This window comes from Nannobrachium achirus, assembly GCF_963921795.1.
Source record: "Nannobrachium achirus genome assembly, chromosome: 2".
In the NCBI taxonomy this organism is placed as follows: domain Eukaryota; kingdom Metazoa; phylum Chordata; class Actinopteri; order Myctophiformes; family Myctophidae; genus Nannobrachium; species Nannobrachium achirus.
In genome coordinates this window covers 1,217,542-1,233,595 of record NC_137811.1, presented here as the reverse complement: position 1 = coordinate 1,233,595, position 16,054 = coordinate 1,217,542, and the positions used below count along the sequence as shown (strand labels likewise).

The 16,054-nt window shown below is 43.1% G+C and overlaps 1 protein-coding gene across 1 annotated transcript in view; it reads right to left on the bottom strand.

Annotated features, from left to right (window-relative positions):
- Positions 1 to 876: 876 nt before the first annotated feature.
- The window catches only part of gon4lb (gon-4 like b), an 81,094-nt gene continuing 65,916 nt past the window's right edge, over positions 877 to 16,054 (bottom strand). The window contains exons 34-40 of the mRNA XM_080753945.1: positions 12,521 to 12,832; positions 11,493 to 11,603; positions 10,537 to 10,714; positions 7,060 to 7,219; positions 5,778 to 5,993; positions 2,754 to 2,856; positions 877 to 1,225 (exon numbers count right to left, since the gene is read on the bottom strand). Of these exons, the coding sequence (XP_080610071.1) occupies positions 1,100 to 1,225; positions 2,754 to 2,856; positions 5,778 to 5,993; positions 7,060 to 7,219; positions 10,537 to 10,714; positions 11,493 to 11,603; positions 12,521 to 12,832 (1,206 nt within the window). The 3' untranslated portion in view covers positions 877 to 1,099. The remainder of the gene's footprint in view (positions 1,226 to 2,753; positions 2,857 to 5,777; positions 5,994 to 7,059; positions 7,220 to 10,536; positions 10,715 to 11,492; positions 11,604 to 12,520; positions 12,833 to 16,054) is intronic.

Below are 16,054 nucleotides of genomic sequence, written 5' to 3'. Positions count from 1 at the left end.
CCCTTTGTTTAGTGATTTTCAAAACGTTCTTTTCATAGAAACAAAGGTCTCATGTTCATGATTCACTGCCATCCTGGATGGCTTGGTTCGGGGCTTAACATAATTGTTATAAATATTTTTGTAAAAGTCTATGGCGAAAATGAATGGACATTTTTAAGTGACCCCAGTAAACCGCTGCGATGCTCTATAGCCACTTAAGCTCAATAATAGCAACTGTACATGATGGTAATGTCAAAGGGCCTTGGTGGTGCCATAACGTTTACTTAAAACTTCTGATTTGTTTTCATAAGAATCACCTTCATGTGCAAGTCTTATGACAACCGTGTGCCATCCGCAAATAAATTAGCATAAAAAACACAATTTACATAAAGTTGCCATTGGACAAGGCAGGCCCACAGTGAAGAAGTGGTGGTGGTTTGTTGTGGTCGTTCTCAGGTCAGAGCGTTCCAAGTTGTTGAGGTCAGATTGATGTCATTTTGTATTTTGTGCATTTTAGCACAAACTTAAAAGTCTGCTTAATTCTTGTCCAAAAGCTTTCACTATGAACGTCAACTATGTTGCTTCTTGTTTCCTACGTCAGGGGTCTTCAACGTTTTCAGGCCAAGGACCCCTTAGTCGAGAGAGAGATGGAGCAGGGACCCCCACACAACCCATAGATACCATATAGTTTCATCGTTTGACAGCACAATCATCATTATTTAACCACTCGAACCGTCAATACTTAATAAATTGATCTTGATCTTTAACTCTGTACGTAGTCTGCTCTTTTTCCACTCTACACGAAACCTCTTTGACCGAAAATAGCCGATCTACAAGCTCACAACGCCTCGCAGCGCGAGGCGTTGTGAGCTTGTAGATCTGCTATTTTTGGCTAAAGTTCTCCGAATATGGACGCTAGGGTTCAAGTGGTTGATATAGAAAAGGAGGGAAAAAAAGCTTCTATCACACAAATATTTGGAGGACCCGCTGTAGTAACTCTGAGGACCCCCTAGGGGTCCCCTATGTGATATCATGGCACTGGTCTGGAAGATATCACAAAGTCCCAGCCAGCCAGAGGAGCGGTCATGTGGATGTTCGGGGGTTTCGGCTGATCCTGATCTCATTTCACTCCTGCCTCCTCCTCATTGGTAGACGGAGGCTCAGTGGGTGGAGCCTCATCCTCAGAGTTGGTTTGACGGGCGGCTGTGTGAAACAACTGCATCAGGTCCCGGAACCGTCGAGACACCTGGTCCACACACAAGATAAAAAAAGGTTGTTTTACTGCTGCAACGTTTAATCGATTAATCGTAATCAAATTGATGACTCAATTAGTTGCCAACTAATTTAGTAATCACAATCGAATCGGCAACTAATCGTTGGAATTTTGATTTATACCGTGCAGGAATATAGGGTCAAGAACAAAAAATATGACTTATTTGAAAAGAATACTGTTACCCTTTTGCCTGACAAATGTGAAGCTATTCTTTATTCACTATGCAGTACTACCCTCCCCTGCCCCTTCTTTGTATATACTTACTGTTTGTTTAGACTTACTGTTTTCTTTTTTTTTGTTCTCTCATTTTCTTTTCTTTACATATCTACTGCATAGTACTGTGTTCTATTTGTCTGTCATTCAATGTTATATGAGATACTTTAATGGTTTCCTGTGGAAATAAGCTTAGTCTTTTCATGGATCTCCTTTTAGTAGACCTTGTACCAGTGAACTGTACCGTCATGAAACTGTACCTTTTCCTATGCAAACTTCTAATAAAGTCTTCAATCAATCAATCAAAGAAAAAAGGTATTTATTTTTTGTCTTTCATTAGAAACCTTATCGGCAGCTGAGCAAAATGTAATAAATGATGTATTTTTGAAAGATTATTCATCTTTAATGTATTTTTTGTTAGTCAAAACATGTCTACAAGAAACTCATATCTAATGTATAAGGTTATAGCTAAACAAATGCCATAATCCGATTAATCATTTAAATAATCGACCGATTAATCGATGGCTCAGGGGTAGAGAAACCATCATTAGAACATGGAGGGTTCCCAGTTCGATCCCAGGAGTCGATTGGTCCTTTGAGCAAGACTCTGAACCCCTAACTGCTCCCGGTGAGCAGGTTGGTGCCTTGTATGGTTTCCTCTGCCATCGGTTTATGAATGTGTGTGTGTGAGTGTGTGTGTGTGTGAATGGGTGAATGTAATGCACAATCTCTGTAAAGCGCCTTGGATAAAGACGGCGCTATATAAATGCTCCATTTACCATTTAGGAGATGACGAGAGTCATCATTACATAAGCCAAATCCCCAGAGATGTAGATTGATGAGAGTCAATTGTTGGCCACTAGAGGGAGCTGTTCACCAAGCTATGGAGTCACACTCTGTTCCTGGCTTCTCTGTGAGACAGCATGTGTTGTCAATCACATTACCATGTGTGTGAGAGACGCAGGCACGCACGCCCACATGTGCCTGCTTTTTTCCCCTTATACACCAAAAATCTTTTTGTATATATATTTTTTTATGCCCATACATGGAGAGATCCCTGATGTCATCAACATCTATCCAACAGGACTTGAATGGGAATGCCCAATTGCCCATACATGGAGGCCACATCAGCCACATACCACTCTAACAGAATCCATGTATGGCCAAGACAGCCCATATTTGTGTGGCTGGTTCTACAGACAGGGATTGGACAAGGCAGGCCCACAGTGTAGCCCACACAGACCTCTACAGCTCTTGTACTCAATGAATGAATGAAGTGAGCGCTCACCTCGTTGGGCGTTTTGTTGCCCAGCTGGGTGGAGATGGCCTGAAACGTGCTCTGATTGGCTCCTTCCTGCTGGCATGTGGTTAGAATGACACGGTCTGCTTCCCTGGAAAAAAAAAAAAAAAAAACGTCCAGTTAAGGTCCCATCATGCACCTAACATCCAAGTTTAAAATTGGTTTAAATTGGTATAAGTATTTATTTTGGTATAATAATCGTTGGGTATGTTCATGTGTTGGTTCATCTTTTATTCTAACTCGTAGCGCCATTATATGGAATCATATATATCAGGGTCTTCAACAGGGGGTCCGGGAGCCCTAGGGGGTCCTCAGAGTTACTACAGGGGGTCCTCCAAATCTTCCAATCCTTTTTATATTAAAAACTTGTACACTGGTGTCCATATTCTGAGAACTTTAGCCAAAAATAGCAGATCTACAACATCACAACGTCTTGCAGTTGTGAGCTTGTAGATCAGCTATTTTTGGCAAAGAGGTTTGGTGTAGAGGGGGAAAAGAGCAGAGTAAAGTGAAGTTTATTAGGTAATGACGGCTCAGGTGGTTAAATATCTGAAAACACAAATTGACATGAATCCAAAATACGCTGATGATTGTGCTGTCAAACAATGAAACTATATGGAATCTATGAACAGGTTGTGGGGGTCCCTGACTCCCTGCTTCATCTCTCTCAACTAAGGGGTCCTTGCCCTGAAAACGTTGAAGACCCCTGGTATATATACAGTATATATATAAATTATAAATGATTACATTATAAAACATACATGAATCCACTTTAGCCCTATTTTGTACCTTGGCTATTTGAGAATAGCTGATCTACAAGCTCACAACGCATCGCGATGCGATGTGAGTTTGTAGATCTGCTATTTTCAAACATTTTTTGTACTTTTACTTTTGGTACTTTAAGTTTATTTTGATACCAATTCTTTTGTACTTTTACTCAAGTACAATTAGAATGTTGGACCTATTCCGCCAATGCATTTCAATGGGAGTGGTATCCTGCCAGCAGGGGCGTCAATTGGGTATGGCAGGGGTATGCAGCTGCCATACCCTGGTTCCAGGGGGGAAATAAAAATTACTTATAAATATAAATCTATGAATGGTTATTATGTTGTTAAATTACAGTAAAATAACTACAAATGCAAAATTTAACAAAATGGTCACTTTAACAAGGTATTATAATTATAATGTCCACACTTGTATTCTCCCCATCTTGACAAAACGGTATATTCCCAGGTTCCACAAGTCTGAGGTCAGCTGCACAGGTGAAATGCATTATTGTTAATTGTGGCACGTTTACTAACATGCCAAGTTCAACTTGAAGTTCCAGGCTGCCATATCCAGCCCAAGAAACCGTAGAAACGGTGGGTAAAAATAAAATATACTTCTTAAAATAAATGTATCGTGCCTGTTGCTAATGTATGGCAACATGACTGGTGTCATGTTGCCATACCTTAGCTTCTTCTGAACTGAGGCCACTGCCTGCCGGTAGAGGATTTTCTGCAAAAAAAAAAAACCCTCCATTCTCATTGAAATGCATTGGTGGAATCATAGGTAGTTTGGTGTGACCGCACCCTAACAGAGTATATATCGCAGCCTTGATACTTTAACTGAAACGAAACATTAGAGCAGCGGTTCCCAAACCCCCAAAATAAACATATTTGAACTGGGGACCAACTGGGGACCAAGTGCTTGTCAGGGTGGGGCCCTGACAAGCACTTGGAATTGTAGGTATTACGTCTAATGTGACTCGGTTCCACAGTTAAATACTGTGAAAATGGCAGATATACACAACGTCTCACAACGCCATCGCCTCTTGCCTACCAGTGTTGTTTTTGACAGCAAATTTTGATTTAGTTTTAGTCATAGTCTTATGAATAAAATGTCTTTTAGTTTTAGTCAAATTTTAACGTTTTAGTCTAGTTTTTATATTGTTGACGAAATTGTCAATATACTTCTTAGTCTTCGTTTTAGTCATCACAGCTTCGTTTTTGTCAGTGAAGTCGACAAAATGTTTCGTCATAGTTTTAGTCTACAAAATCAACACTGTTGCTTAATATTTGACAGTTGGCCAGTTTGGTATTAAAACGGTCTTGAAAGTTCTTAAATTGTCACCTTATAAATGTGCAGATACCGTTGAGTGAGACCCAAAATAAAAGGAGGAGTTTAATTACTTTTCCTTTCCATACAGCTGCACTGGTCTATCGATACATTTGTGTAATCTCTGGGTTCATGTCAAGGTGCAGGTTTGTCAATATACTACAATGTCCATGTATTTGGCAGATAAACACTGTGTCTACTTATTTATATCCATAATAATACATGTTTCCCTTAAAAACCTGCACTATCCACACTTCTCACATATCTAATGTATTTTCTAAATAGATACTATATCGATTTTAAATCATTAAATTGAATCATATCGTATCGCCATGAATGAACCAATATCGTCCATGTATCGTCAACCATGTATCGTGATATGTATCGTGATATGAATTATTGATTGCTTTAACCAGTGAAAAATAGCAGATATAGAAGCTCACAGCGCGGCTATTTTTGAAAAAGTTGCGAAAATGTGGGCAAATCTTTGACCATATGTATTTTCGAAGCGAACGTTTGTAACTCAAATTTTTCTTCTGGGGGGGTCCCTGGAACTAAATATTTTGAGATGGGGGTCCGTGGCCAAATACATATCAGTTTGGGGGTCCTTCACATGAAAAAGTTTGAGAACCTCTGACATAGTAGTCTCTCAAGAACACACTAGCTGAGCTCCAGTTAAGTGAAAAGGACCTTTTCTTTGACGATGGCTAGCCAGATTGCTGACATAGAAACATAGGGTTTTTTTAAAAAAAATAGCAGATCTACAAGCTCACAGCGCGGCACTCTGTGCCGCGCTGTGAGCTTATATATCTACTATTTTTCAGTAGTTAAAGCATAAAATATTAATACACTATAATGTGTACCTTTTCTGGATGGGTTAAAATGTATGGTTACACCCCTAGTAATAATGCTTACCTGGTCCAGAGGATGACCTTCTGTCCCGAGGGCGTCAGAGAGATGTTCTTGGCTGGGACGGGCGGCTCGGCGGGGGCAGGGGGGGGAGGGGGGCTGGGCAGAACGGGACTGTCTGAGGAGAGGGAGGAGGAGACGTGTCTCTCCTCCTCCTCCTCACCCCCTTCTTCTTCTCCTCCTCCTTCTCCTGCTCCTCTCCTTCTCTTCCTGGAAACGGGACTGTCACGATTATGACATTTTACATGATGATTAATTGTCACTCAAATAATTGTCGTTGACAGTTACATTTCTGTTTGGCTTGGAGGCGTTGAAGTTGCACATCAAATCAAAACACATTTATTTATAGAGCAAATTTAAAAACAATTGTCAATGTACCAAAGTGCTATACAGACATTTCATCATCCCACATGGCAGACACATAACCTAAATATACAATGAAATGACTGACATATTTGACAACTTTCCACTTGAGATCTGTTATTTCAACTCTTTTTGAAAATGTATGTGTAACATAATAACTTGTTGAACCTTTTACTGAATAGGTGCTCGGTCGAGTTGTTTTCTTAGATTTGCCTACTATTTCTTTCCATTTGATGTACTGATGTATTGCCTTGCTTATTTTAAGTCGCTCTGGATTGAGAGCGTCTGCTAAATGCTTAAATTGTAAAGTGTTTGAAAATATTATGATCATTTTTCAACATGGAAACGATTATGACAAAACAACTGCGATTATTTTTAATTTTATCATTTTTATCCCACGACTTTGTAATCCTGGTCTCTGCTCTCCCTCTGCCACGCCCGCGGCTCCTGGGGAGACAACGGACTGACCTCATGCTTCCTTCAATGAATGAGGAGTCCAAGTTGTTTCTTATCACCTGACAGTGGGGATTTCCCCGGGATGGACGTAGCGCGTGGAAGGAACACGTTATTCCAACCAGTTCCTTTCCCCTCCATTAAGCGCCCCGACTGGCCAGGGGGAGGCATTATTGAGACCAGGATTACTGCATGTTTTTTTGAGGGTATCAACCCTAGGAGACACAGGGAGAACATGCAAACTCCACACAGAAAGGCCCTTTCGCTAACCCCACCTAGGGTGTGGGCGCTGATGACGCGGAGGGAGGAACACGCCCCCAGCGCCCACAGCGTCCTCCGGCGGGAATCGAACCCAGGACCTTCTAGCTGTGAGGCGACAGAGTTACAAACTGCGCCACCGTGCCCCCAAACAACTGCGATTATGTCAAATAATTGAGATCAGATCATTATGTAATAATTGTGACAGGTCTACCTGGCAACAGGACTGGCTTCTCCGCCGCCGCGGTCGTCTTTCTTCTCTTCCTCGTCCTCTTCCATTTCCTCCGGCTCCTTTTTGTCCTCTTTCCCCCCGGCGCCCTCTGCTGGCGGGAAGGGGGTCTCCTCGGCGCCTTCCCACGATGCCGCGCCTCGCTCTGTCGGGGGAAAAACGACCACGTTTTGACTATATTATTCACACATGAATAAGCAGAAGACTGAGGTTCAACTGCTCATGTTCATAGCTTATAGAAAATATGGCTACACAGTTAAATGAAGAATCATCTAAATTGCATTATGAACTACAGCATGGGTCTTCAACAGGGGGTCCTCAGAGTTACTACAGGGGGTCCTCCAAATCTTTGAGACTTTTTTATATTAAGCACTTGTACCCTAGTGTCCATATTCTGAGAACTTTGGCCAAAAATAGCAGATCTACAACTCACAAAGCCTCGCGCTGCGAGGCGTTGTGAGCTTGTAGATCGGCTATTTTCGGCTAAGAGGTTTGGTGTAGAGGAGAAAAAGAGCAGACTAAGTACAGAGTGAAAGGTCAAGTTTAATAAGTATTGACGGTTCAAGTGGTTAAATGTCTGAAAACACAAATTGACATGAATCCAAAATACACTGATGATTGTGCTGTCAAACGATGAAACTATATGGAATCAACTAAGGGGTCCTTGGCATGAAAACGTTGAAGACCCCTGAACTGCAGTATTGCAATTTCCAAACTGCAAAAAGGGGACAATAACCCATTGAAACCGGGAAAAGCATCTGTTATCATTTTAGATTTTAGCTAAATATATAATGGAGCAACAAAAAACCTGTGGGATTTAGATGGATGGTTTAGAACAGTGATTATCAAATAACAGATGTAAAAGCTCCTCTGTGAGCGTGTGCATCAAGCTGCCTCATGCTAGGGCATTCACCAAATATTGGAATATTCAAATATCAAAGTCACTATTCAACGTTGTTCACCGAAGTCGAACATTCGCTTATTTTTTTTTAGGTTTTTTTGTTTTCTCTTTTAAAAAACATATAGTTTATAAAGCTTGGCTAGATAGGAAGTCATAAGAATGAGTTGTCAATGCCCCTGGTGGATGCATTTGTTAATGCTCTATACCAGGTCTTCTCAAACCTTTTTAGGCCATCACCCCCAAAATAAACATATTAAAAACCAGTAAGACTCCCTTATCTCCACAAATAGGGCAAAAATTTGTTTTTCCAAAATCTTCCTGATCCATGTTGATGAGATGAGTGTAGACATGCTGTGTAGTGATTTTAGTGATTTTAGGGCAAAATCTGTAGGAGCAGTGTCCAAAAATGTGTTTTTAAAAATCGGCCTGAAGGTGGCGCTATATGGGACAGATTCATGTTGATGGGATGAGTGTAGACATACTGTGTAGCGATTTGCGTGATTTTAGGGCAAAAACTGTAGGAGCAGTGTCCAAAAATGTGTTTTAAAAATCGGCCTGAAGGTGGTGCTAGAAGAGGGGCATGTGAGAAATGAGGGGTGGGGTCTCCGCGTTGCCTTGGCGGACGAATAGGTACCGGCCCGCTCCTAGCCCGAGTTACGGCATTTTATGTGAGCTGCAGTGGAGGGGGTCCTCCACTGGGGGCGCCACCACTTTTGCATCCGTTCTGGAGCACCAGGAGTGGGTGGTCCCCAGGAATTCCCCGTGAGCAGCCCCGTTGGGGTGGTCATTTGGTCATTTTTGCACATTTGTTCATTTTTTACACCTGGGGGTCCCCGAGGGACCTGGGGGTCCCTGGAGCTCCGGGGGTCCTTGGAGGTTGTAGTTTGCCAGGTAAGGAGTGTGTGTGCAAAATGTGGCATGGATGGGTGCAACGGTTGTGGAGATATGAGCAGGGCAAAAGTGTGACGTGTGACGTCTGACTCACGGAGGGACATTTTTTTACACCTGGGGATCCCCCAGGGACCTGGGGGTCCCTGGAGCTCCGGGGGTCCTTGGAGGTTGTAGTTTGGCAGGTAAGGAGTGTGTGTGCAAAATTTGGCATGGATGGGGGCAACGGTTGTGGAGATATGAGCAGGGCAAAAGTGTGACTGACTCACAGACAGACGGACAGCCGGTGGAGGTTTTGGTAGTAAATGCGACCTACGGTCGCAATAAACCCCCACCCTGACAAGCACTTGGAATTGTAGGTATTAATGTGACTCAGATAAATATTGTGAAAATAGCAGATCTACATGCTCACAACACCTCGCAATGCGAGGCGAGGCGTTGAATGAGACCCAGAATTACCCTAGCTGTCAAACATTTTGCTAGGGATGTTGAATTTCAATCTTTGTTAGATATGTTACTAGACACCTTTACAAACATATATGGTGAAGAAATTGTTTGGTAAGGAATTTATTCCCAGGTTTTATTAAAATCCCCTGACTATGTGTTGAATGGGCTTCATGTCTTAACGGGTTCAAATAAAAAGAGAGAGGTACAAAAATGGTAATCCAGAGTTTTTTGGTACTAAGGTTAGGGCTGTTCGATTTGGCCTAAAAAATAAAATCCCGATTCGATTACGATTTTTTGGTAAAAATAATATATTGTTTCAAAAATCTTGTTTTCATAAAAAAAAATATATATGAACAAAATGTATTTCTTTTATGTATTTTTTCTTCTGCTCTTGACTAGACAAATCTCTTCCTGAAAGGTAACCTCAAAGTTTGATTAGCCAGTAGCTATGCCCCTCCCCTAAAAGCTTTTGTCCAATGCTAGCTTAGCAACCGGCAGCTTGCCAAGGCTGTCGCCAAGGCAAACCTAGCCTCATGTAGCCATGCTTTCACTCATCTGTGAAGAGAAAAGCCTGGTGGCAATAGAAGGCAGAAACCGTTCTGGGAGGTGGGGCTGAATTTTCCCGGAAGCTGTATTTTTTTCACAGTACGGTGTTCCTGCAAACGTATTCCCTGCACGAAAAAATCTGGTCTACGTCTCCTGCTCCGTCGGTTGCGCTCGCAATAAACAATATACAAACAAAAACATTGATTCAAGCAATGATACACCTATTAAGAGCTACAATCTATTTTATTTTTTCGCTGGGGAATGTAAACAGACCCGCATCGCATGACTAACGTCCGTTAAATGCAGCACTTCCGCTAGAAATCTTGGAACCAAACGGGAGGCATATTGTCTACAGGGTGAGGCAAACCTTGGCAAGCAGGAAGTTATTCTAAGCTAGCATTGGACAAAAGCTTTTTGGGAGGGGCATAGCTACTGGCTAATTCTTTCCTAAATGTTCAAATAATAATATATTTTACACACCATTATCCAAATTCCTTTTTTCTTTTTAACATTTTTGGAAAAATAGACAATTTAGTATTGAGGGGCCCACAATGCCCACCAGAATTACCCTAATTGAAGAGAAAATCTTTTTTTTTTTTAATCCTCCAAACAAAAACAAAAAAACTGATTTCGATTTAAAATCGATTAATCTCCCAGCCCTAACTAAGGTGAATACACACCTGGCAGAGGGCTGTTGACGTCGCTGTCCAGCTCCTCTTTGAGCTCCGCCTCCAGCTCTCTGTCCTTCTCTGGTCCCTCCTCCAGGCTGGATTCTGTCAGCCGATTGGCTGTGGGACTGACTGACAGGCTGTACAGCGGGTCCAGGCTCTTCACGGCCCTGGGGACGCCGTCTGACGTCTAGAGGAAAACAACAGGACGTTTTAAGGCCAATGGAACCGCATAAGGCCAGGTTTAGAGAATAAGAAACAACCCCTTTTCAGCTCTGAGCAGCGCTAAAAGGATAATAATTAACCCATTTAGAACGGGTACACATTATTGTGTATCATTATTTTATGTTTTAACTATTGAAAAATAGCAGATATACAAGCTCACAGCGCGGCACCGAGTGCCGAGCTGCGAGCTTGTAGATCTGCTATTTTTGAAAAATGGTGAAAATAAGAATTTTGACCCGATTCTATAAGTGTCTTTTGAATCCTAAGGTTTTTTGAAAAAAATATGTTTCTATGTCAGCAATCTGGCCAGCCATCGTCAAAGAAAAGGTCCTTTTCACTTAACTGGAGCTCAGTTAGTCTGTTCTTGAGAGACTGACATAGGTTCTCAAACGTTTTCATGTGAACCCTAAAAATGATATGTATTTGACCACGGACTCCCCATCTCAAACTATCTAGTTCCAGGGACCACCCAGAAGCAAAATTTGAGTTACAAACGTTTGCTTTGAAAATACATATATTCAAAGATTTTCACACATTTTCACGACTTTTCAAAAATAGCAGATCTACAAGCTCACAGCGCGGCACTCGGTGCCGCGCTGTGAGCTTGTATATCTGCCATTTTTCAATAGTTAAAGCATAAAATAATGATACGCAATAACGTGTGCCCGTTCTGAATGGGTTAAGAACAGATACAATACACATCAGAGCACACATCAAGCAGTGTCCTAAACAGAACAGATCACCTTGTTTCCATGACAACGAGGACATCCTTTCCTCCTGTGTTTGCGCAGCTTGGCGTCGTGGCTGGACTCGTGGCATGGACAGGGACAGTCCTTATCCGACCAATCACACTCCTAGGAGAGCCAACAGAGAGACCAATCAGAATCCAACAGCCTTCGTATCAATGTGATCGGGCTGCGTCGGAAGAATCTAAAATCTGGTCTAATCTAATCCCATTACTTTCTTTCTTTGGTCAAAAAGTACAGCATCATGAAATCCATTTGAACAACTTTGATTAAAGTTTAACAATAAACAATTTGTTGCGATACAACGCCTCTTTTTGAAAAAGTTTAAAAAAAGGTAAAATTCGCTCTGGCTTTTAAGTCTAAATCATACATGGGCAACTGGCGGCCGAGGGGCCACAAGCGGCCCCACCTTCACTTAACTCATTGTATGACATGAAAGGGTTATTGTCCAAAATGCCGGCGTCTTTTCTCCATTCGCGGCCACTCTCTTATTTTGAAGGCCGGAAGTAGATCGAGCTCACAATTCCCACTTGACGATGTTCAAGATTCACCCGTGAGTCCGTGACTAGTTCCGGTCCGGAACGTAAACAAAGATCTAAGATGGATGCCTTCATGCTTGTGCTATTTTAGCGAGAATCCAATGCCATCCTCGGCATCAAAAGTCTTTTTTTGGAGAAAATGGACTGTAAAGATGAGAAGGGCCACTGTTTTCTATGGGATGGGAGCACTCTGCGTGCACGTGAACGTGCGCTGGAAACGAATCACGGACTTCACCAGTGCCACAGTGATAGCCGGACCGAAAGTGAGCCCACGCCAGCTTTACTGTATATACAGTACCGGTATATTTTGTGCGACATCCCGGGGTCGGCACTTAAAACACTGTTTAATATTTTGTGTATGACATACTAGAATGACAAAGTAGGGCGTTGCGATATGCCATGTTGCCCACTGGAGTGAGTGTGGAAAATGTAGTGGCTCTCCATCATAAAAGTTGCCCACAGCCCTGGTCTAAACATCCTACAAACCTTATAGTTCCCATGGGAACCGATCTTCCTCCGCCGCCGCCGAGCCGCCATTGGCCGGATCTTGTGCAGCTCCTCCTCTTCCTCCAGGTCGGGAAGCGTCACTTCCTCAAAGCCACAGCTGGCCCCGCCTCCGAGGCCCCCTCCGCCAACCGGCTCGCCTCCGTCGGACCCACCCCCTCCCTCCTCGGGCCAATGGGCCTCCTCGAACTGTCCGGGGCGGGCGGGCGGCGGCCGCAGCTCGTCGAAGAACACCCAGAACTCCCCTTGCAGGTGGGTGTGGCCTTTGAGCAGGGCCGCCATCTGGGACTTCAACTGAAAACGGAAAAGAGAAGAGCTCAGCACAGAATCAAACAACAAAACTGTAAAGGTGCCCTCCAGACTAGGCGCAGTCACCGCCTCCTAGCAATTCATTTTCAATGAGAGGCGGGCGGCTTTTTCGGCCGCGCAGCGAAGTTTTGGGGCGGCGAGGAGAGCGGGCGTGGTCCTGTGAAATCCCCGCGAGCGTGCTCGTTTGTGCATGCGTACGCGGGCGGTGAGAGATGGATTGTGTTCATCTTTGTGAAATACCGCGCGGCGTTTACTCACTGAGCGAGTGTGTTTGTGTCTCACCGCGGTGCGGCCACTGCTGATCCTAGCGGCAGCCCCGACGGCAACCGCGCCTAGTCTACTCTGGAGAGCACCTAAGACTCCCTAATCGGGAGCTATGCGAACATCATGTCGCATACACAAACTTTAGAAGGCAATGGTAGCCAATCAGGAGGGAATATGGGAAATGGGACAGTTGATGACATGACTTTCGAGATACTGTGTACTGCTTTGTGTGATTTTAGGGCAAAATCTGTAGGAGCAGTGTCCAAAAAATTTGTTTTGCAAAAATCGGCCAGATGGTGGCTAGAAGAGGGCCATTTGAGAAATAAAATAAATAAAAATAAAAATAAAAATAAAAAATCGTTTCTACGTCAGTGGTTCTCAAACTCTTTCATGTCAAGGACCCCTAGAGTTATTTGGCCGCCGACCCCTGTCTCAAAATATTGAGAAGCAAATATTTGAGTAACAAATGTTCACTTTAAAAATTAGATATTCAAAGATTTGCACACATTTTCACAACTTTTTCAAAAATAGCAGATCTACAAGCTTGCAGCACGGCACCGAGTGCTGCGCTGTGAGCTTGTATATCTGCTATTTTTCAATAGTTAAAGCATTACATTATTCTAGGCCTAAATGGGTCAATGTGTAGGTGTTCAGACATGCAAACAGCCCCAAGGTGAAAAAGGTGACACATTTTCATGGGGATAAAATTTTTGACCTTTCTTTACTGAATTTGCACGTTTCTAAAGGCATGTTTTCACTACAGTTCCGGAATTTTTCATGCAAAATAATTAGCATAATCATTTTCAACTTGCCGGGAGTTTTGTTTTTTGGGTGTTTTCACATGAGCAAAAATGCTGGCATCGCCATAAAATACATCGTTTTCACTACTAAACCGTCACGGAATGAAAATCCGTGTTGCCAGACTTTGCGAGAGAAATAAGCAACCAGGTGTACGAAAATAAGCCCCAAAAAGTGATATTATCTAGGCCACAAAAGCAATTTAAAACTATAAGCATCGCCACATCAGCTACTTGACAATTACCGATCTAAAAGATCACAACAAATAAAAAGCAGCCAGAAACGATCAATACATACAAGCAACTTTACGGAAATCAAGACCATAGTCGCTTATAATTAGCAAACATGGCAACCAGTGCTTACCACACCGTCTGCGTCTGGACGCTTGGTCGCTTGCTAAAGCAGCAGCGAGTCACGTCTGTTCGTCTCTCCTTTTCTCTCTCACCAATGGATTTAACAAGTTACAAGAAATATTCTTCATGAAACAACACATGTGAACCTTATGTGTGTCACATAAGGTTCAGAAAGGATCGCTTATGCAACGTGTTGCACATGTGGGATTGTGGGCTTGTTTTTTTTTCTTCATGCGTCACCGATGGATGCTGGTCATCCACTCGCTCGCTGCTCAGTAAAACACTTTACGACGAGAAACTATTAACTAATGATGCCGCTCTTTGAGTTGGTAGCTTCCAACTTTCATCACAGCATAGGCCAAATGAGCGCATTGTGTCTCACTCAGACAAAAAATAGGCTATAGCACCGTAAAAAAAGTTGGTAAAGATTCCAGCTTTTATCACATTACGAGCGCATCGCGCTCCTGTCTCCAGAGCGGACTTGTATCAAAACCCACACAGCTTAATTACAAATAGGCTATAGAATAATTTTGAACCATGCATTGATCTAGCATTAAGCTTGCATTTCTCTACGTCTGTCTTCTGTGTTTGGCTGGCTTACATAACATTCGAATGCAATATGGATTCTGAAGCTTTCAATCCCAATTACAATGCTTTAACTGTTAATATTGGCTCCTTGCGTGCACCTGCTTGTCCGAAAAAAGTAAAAATCACGGTATGCCGTTTTCACTGTGGGGATATTTCTATTCTGCCGGGACTTTAGGCAAAAATTACTAGGTATTTTCCCGTCACGTTTGGGACACCAAAACTCACGGAAGACAAAATAAGTGGCCGTTTTCACATGGCGTGAATTTCAAAATTGCCGTCATTTTGGAAAAAACTTCCAGAAGTTTGACTCAGTGAAAACGGGGCTCAACTCGGTTAAACAGTGACTTACTCATACATATCATACATATGCAGCAAAATTGGACTTGTTGCCTACCACCAATTGTTCTAGATATAATAAAGAAAATTAAATCTACAATAATATAGCCTACAAATATACCGGTAGTTGCGACCGTAGGTCGCACTTACTACAGAAAGCTGCTCGAGGTGTCCGTCTGTCCGTCCGTCCGTCCGTCCGTCCGTCCGTCCGTCCGTCCGTCACACACGTCACACGTCACACTTTTGCCCTGCTCATATCTCCGCAACCGTTGCCCCGATCCATGCCAGATTTTGCACACACACTCCTTACCTGCCAAACTAAAACCTCCAAGGACCCCCGGAGCTCCAGGGACCCCCAGCTCCCTCGGGGACCCCCAAGTGTAAAAAATGAGCACATGTGCAAAAATTACCAAATGACCACCCCAACGGGGCTGCTCACGGGGCATTCCCGGGGACCACCCACTCCTGGTGCTCCAGAACGGATGCAAAAGTGGTGGCGCCCCCAGTGGAGGACCCCCTGCCACTGCAGCTCACATAAAATGCCGTAACTCGGGCTAGGAGCGACCGGGAGAGCCGGGGCCGGTACCTATTCGTCCGCCTTGGCGGCGCGGAGACCCCACCCCTCATTTCTCACATGGCCCTCTAGCGCCACCATGAGGCCGATTCAGATTTTGCCCTAAAATCACGAAAATCACTACACAGTATGTCTACACTCATGTCATCAACATGGATCAGGAAGATTTTGGAAAAACACATTTTTGCTCTATTTGTGGAGATAAGTGACCTACGGTCGCTTATCTCCCGATTAGGGAGTCTTACTGGTTATAGGAATATCCTAATATTTAGGGACTTGTCTTTAATAAACAGG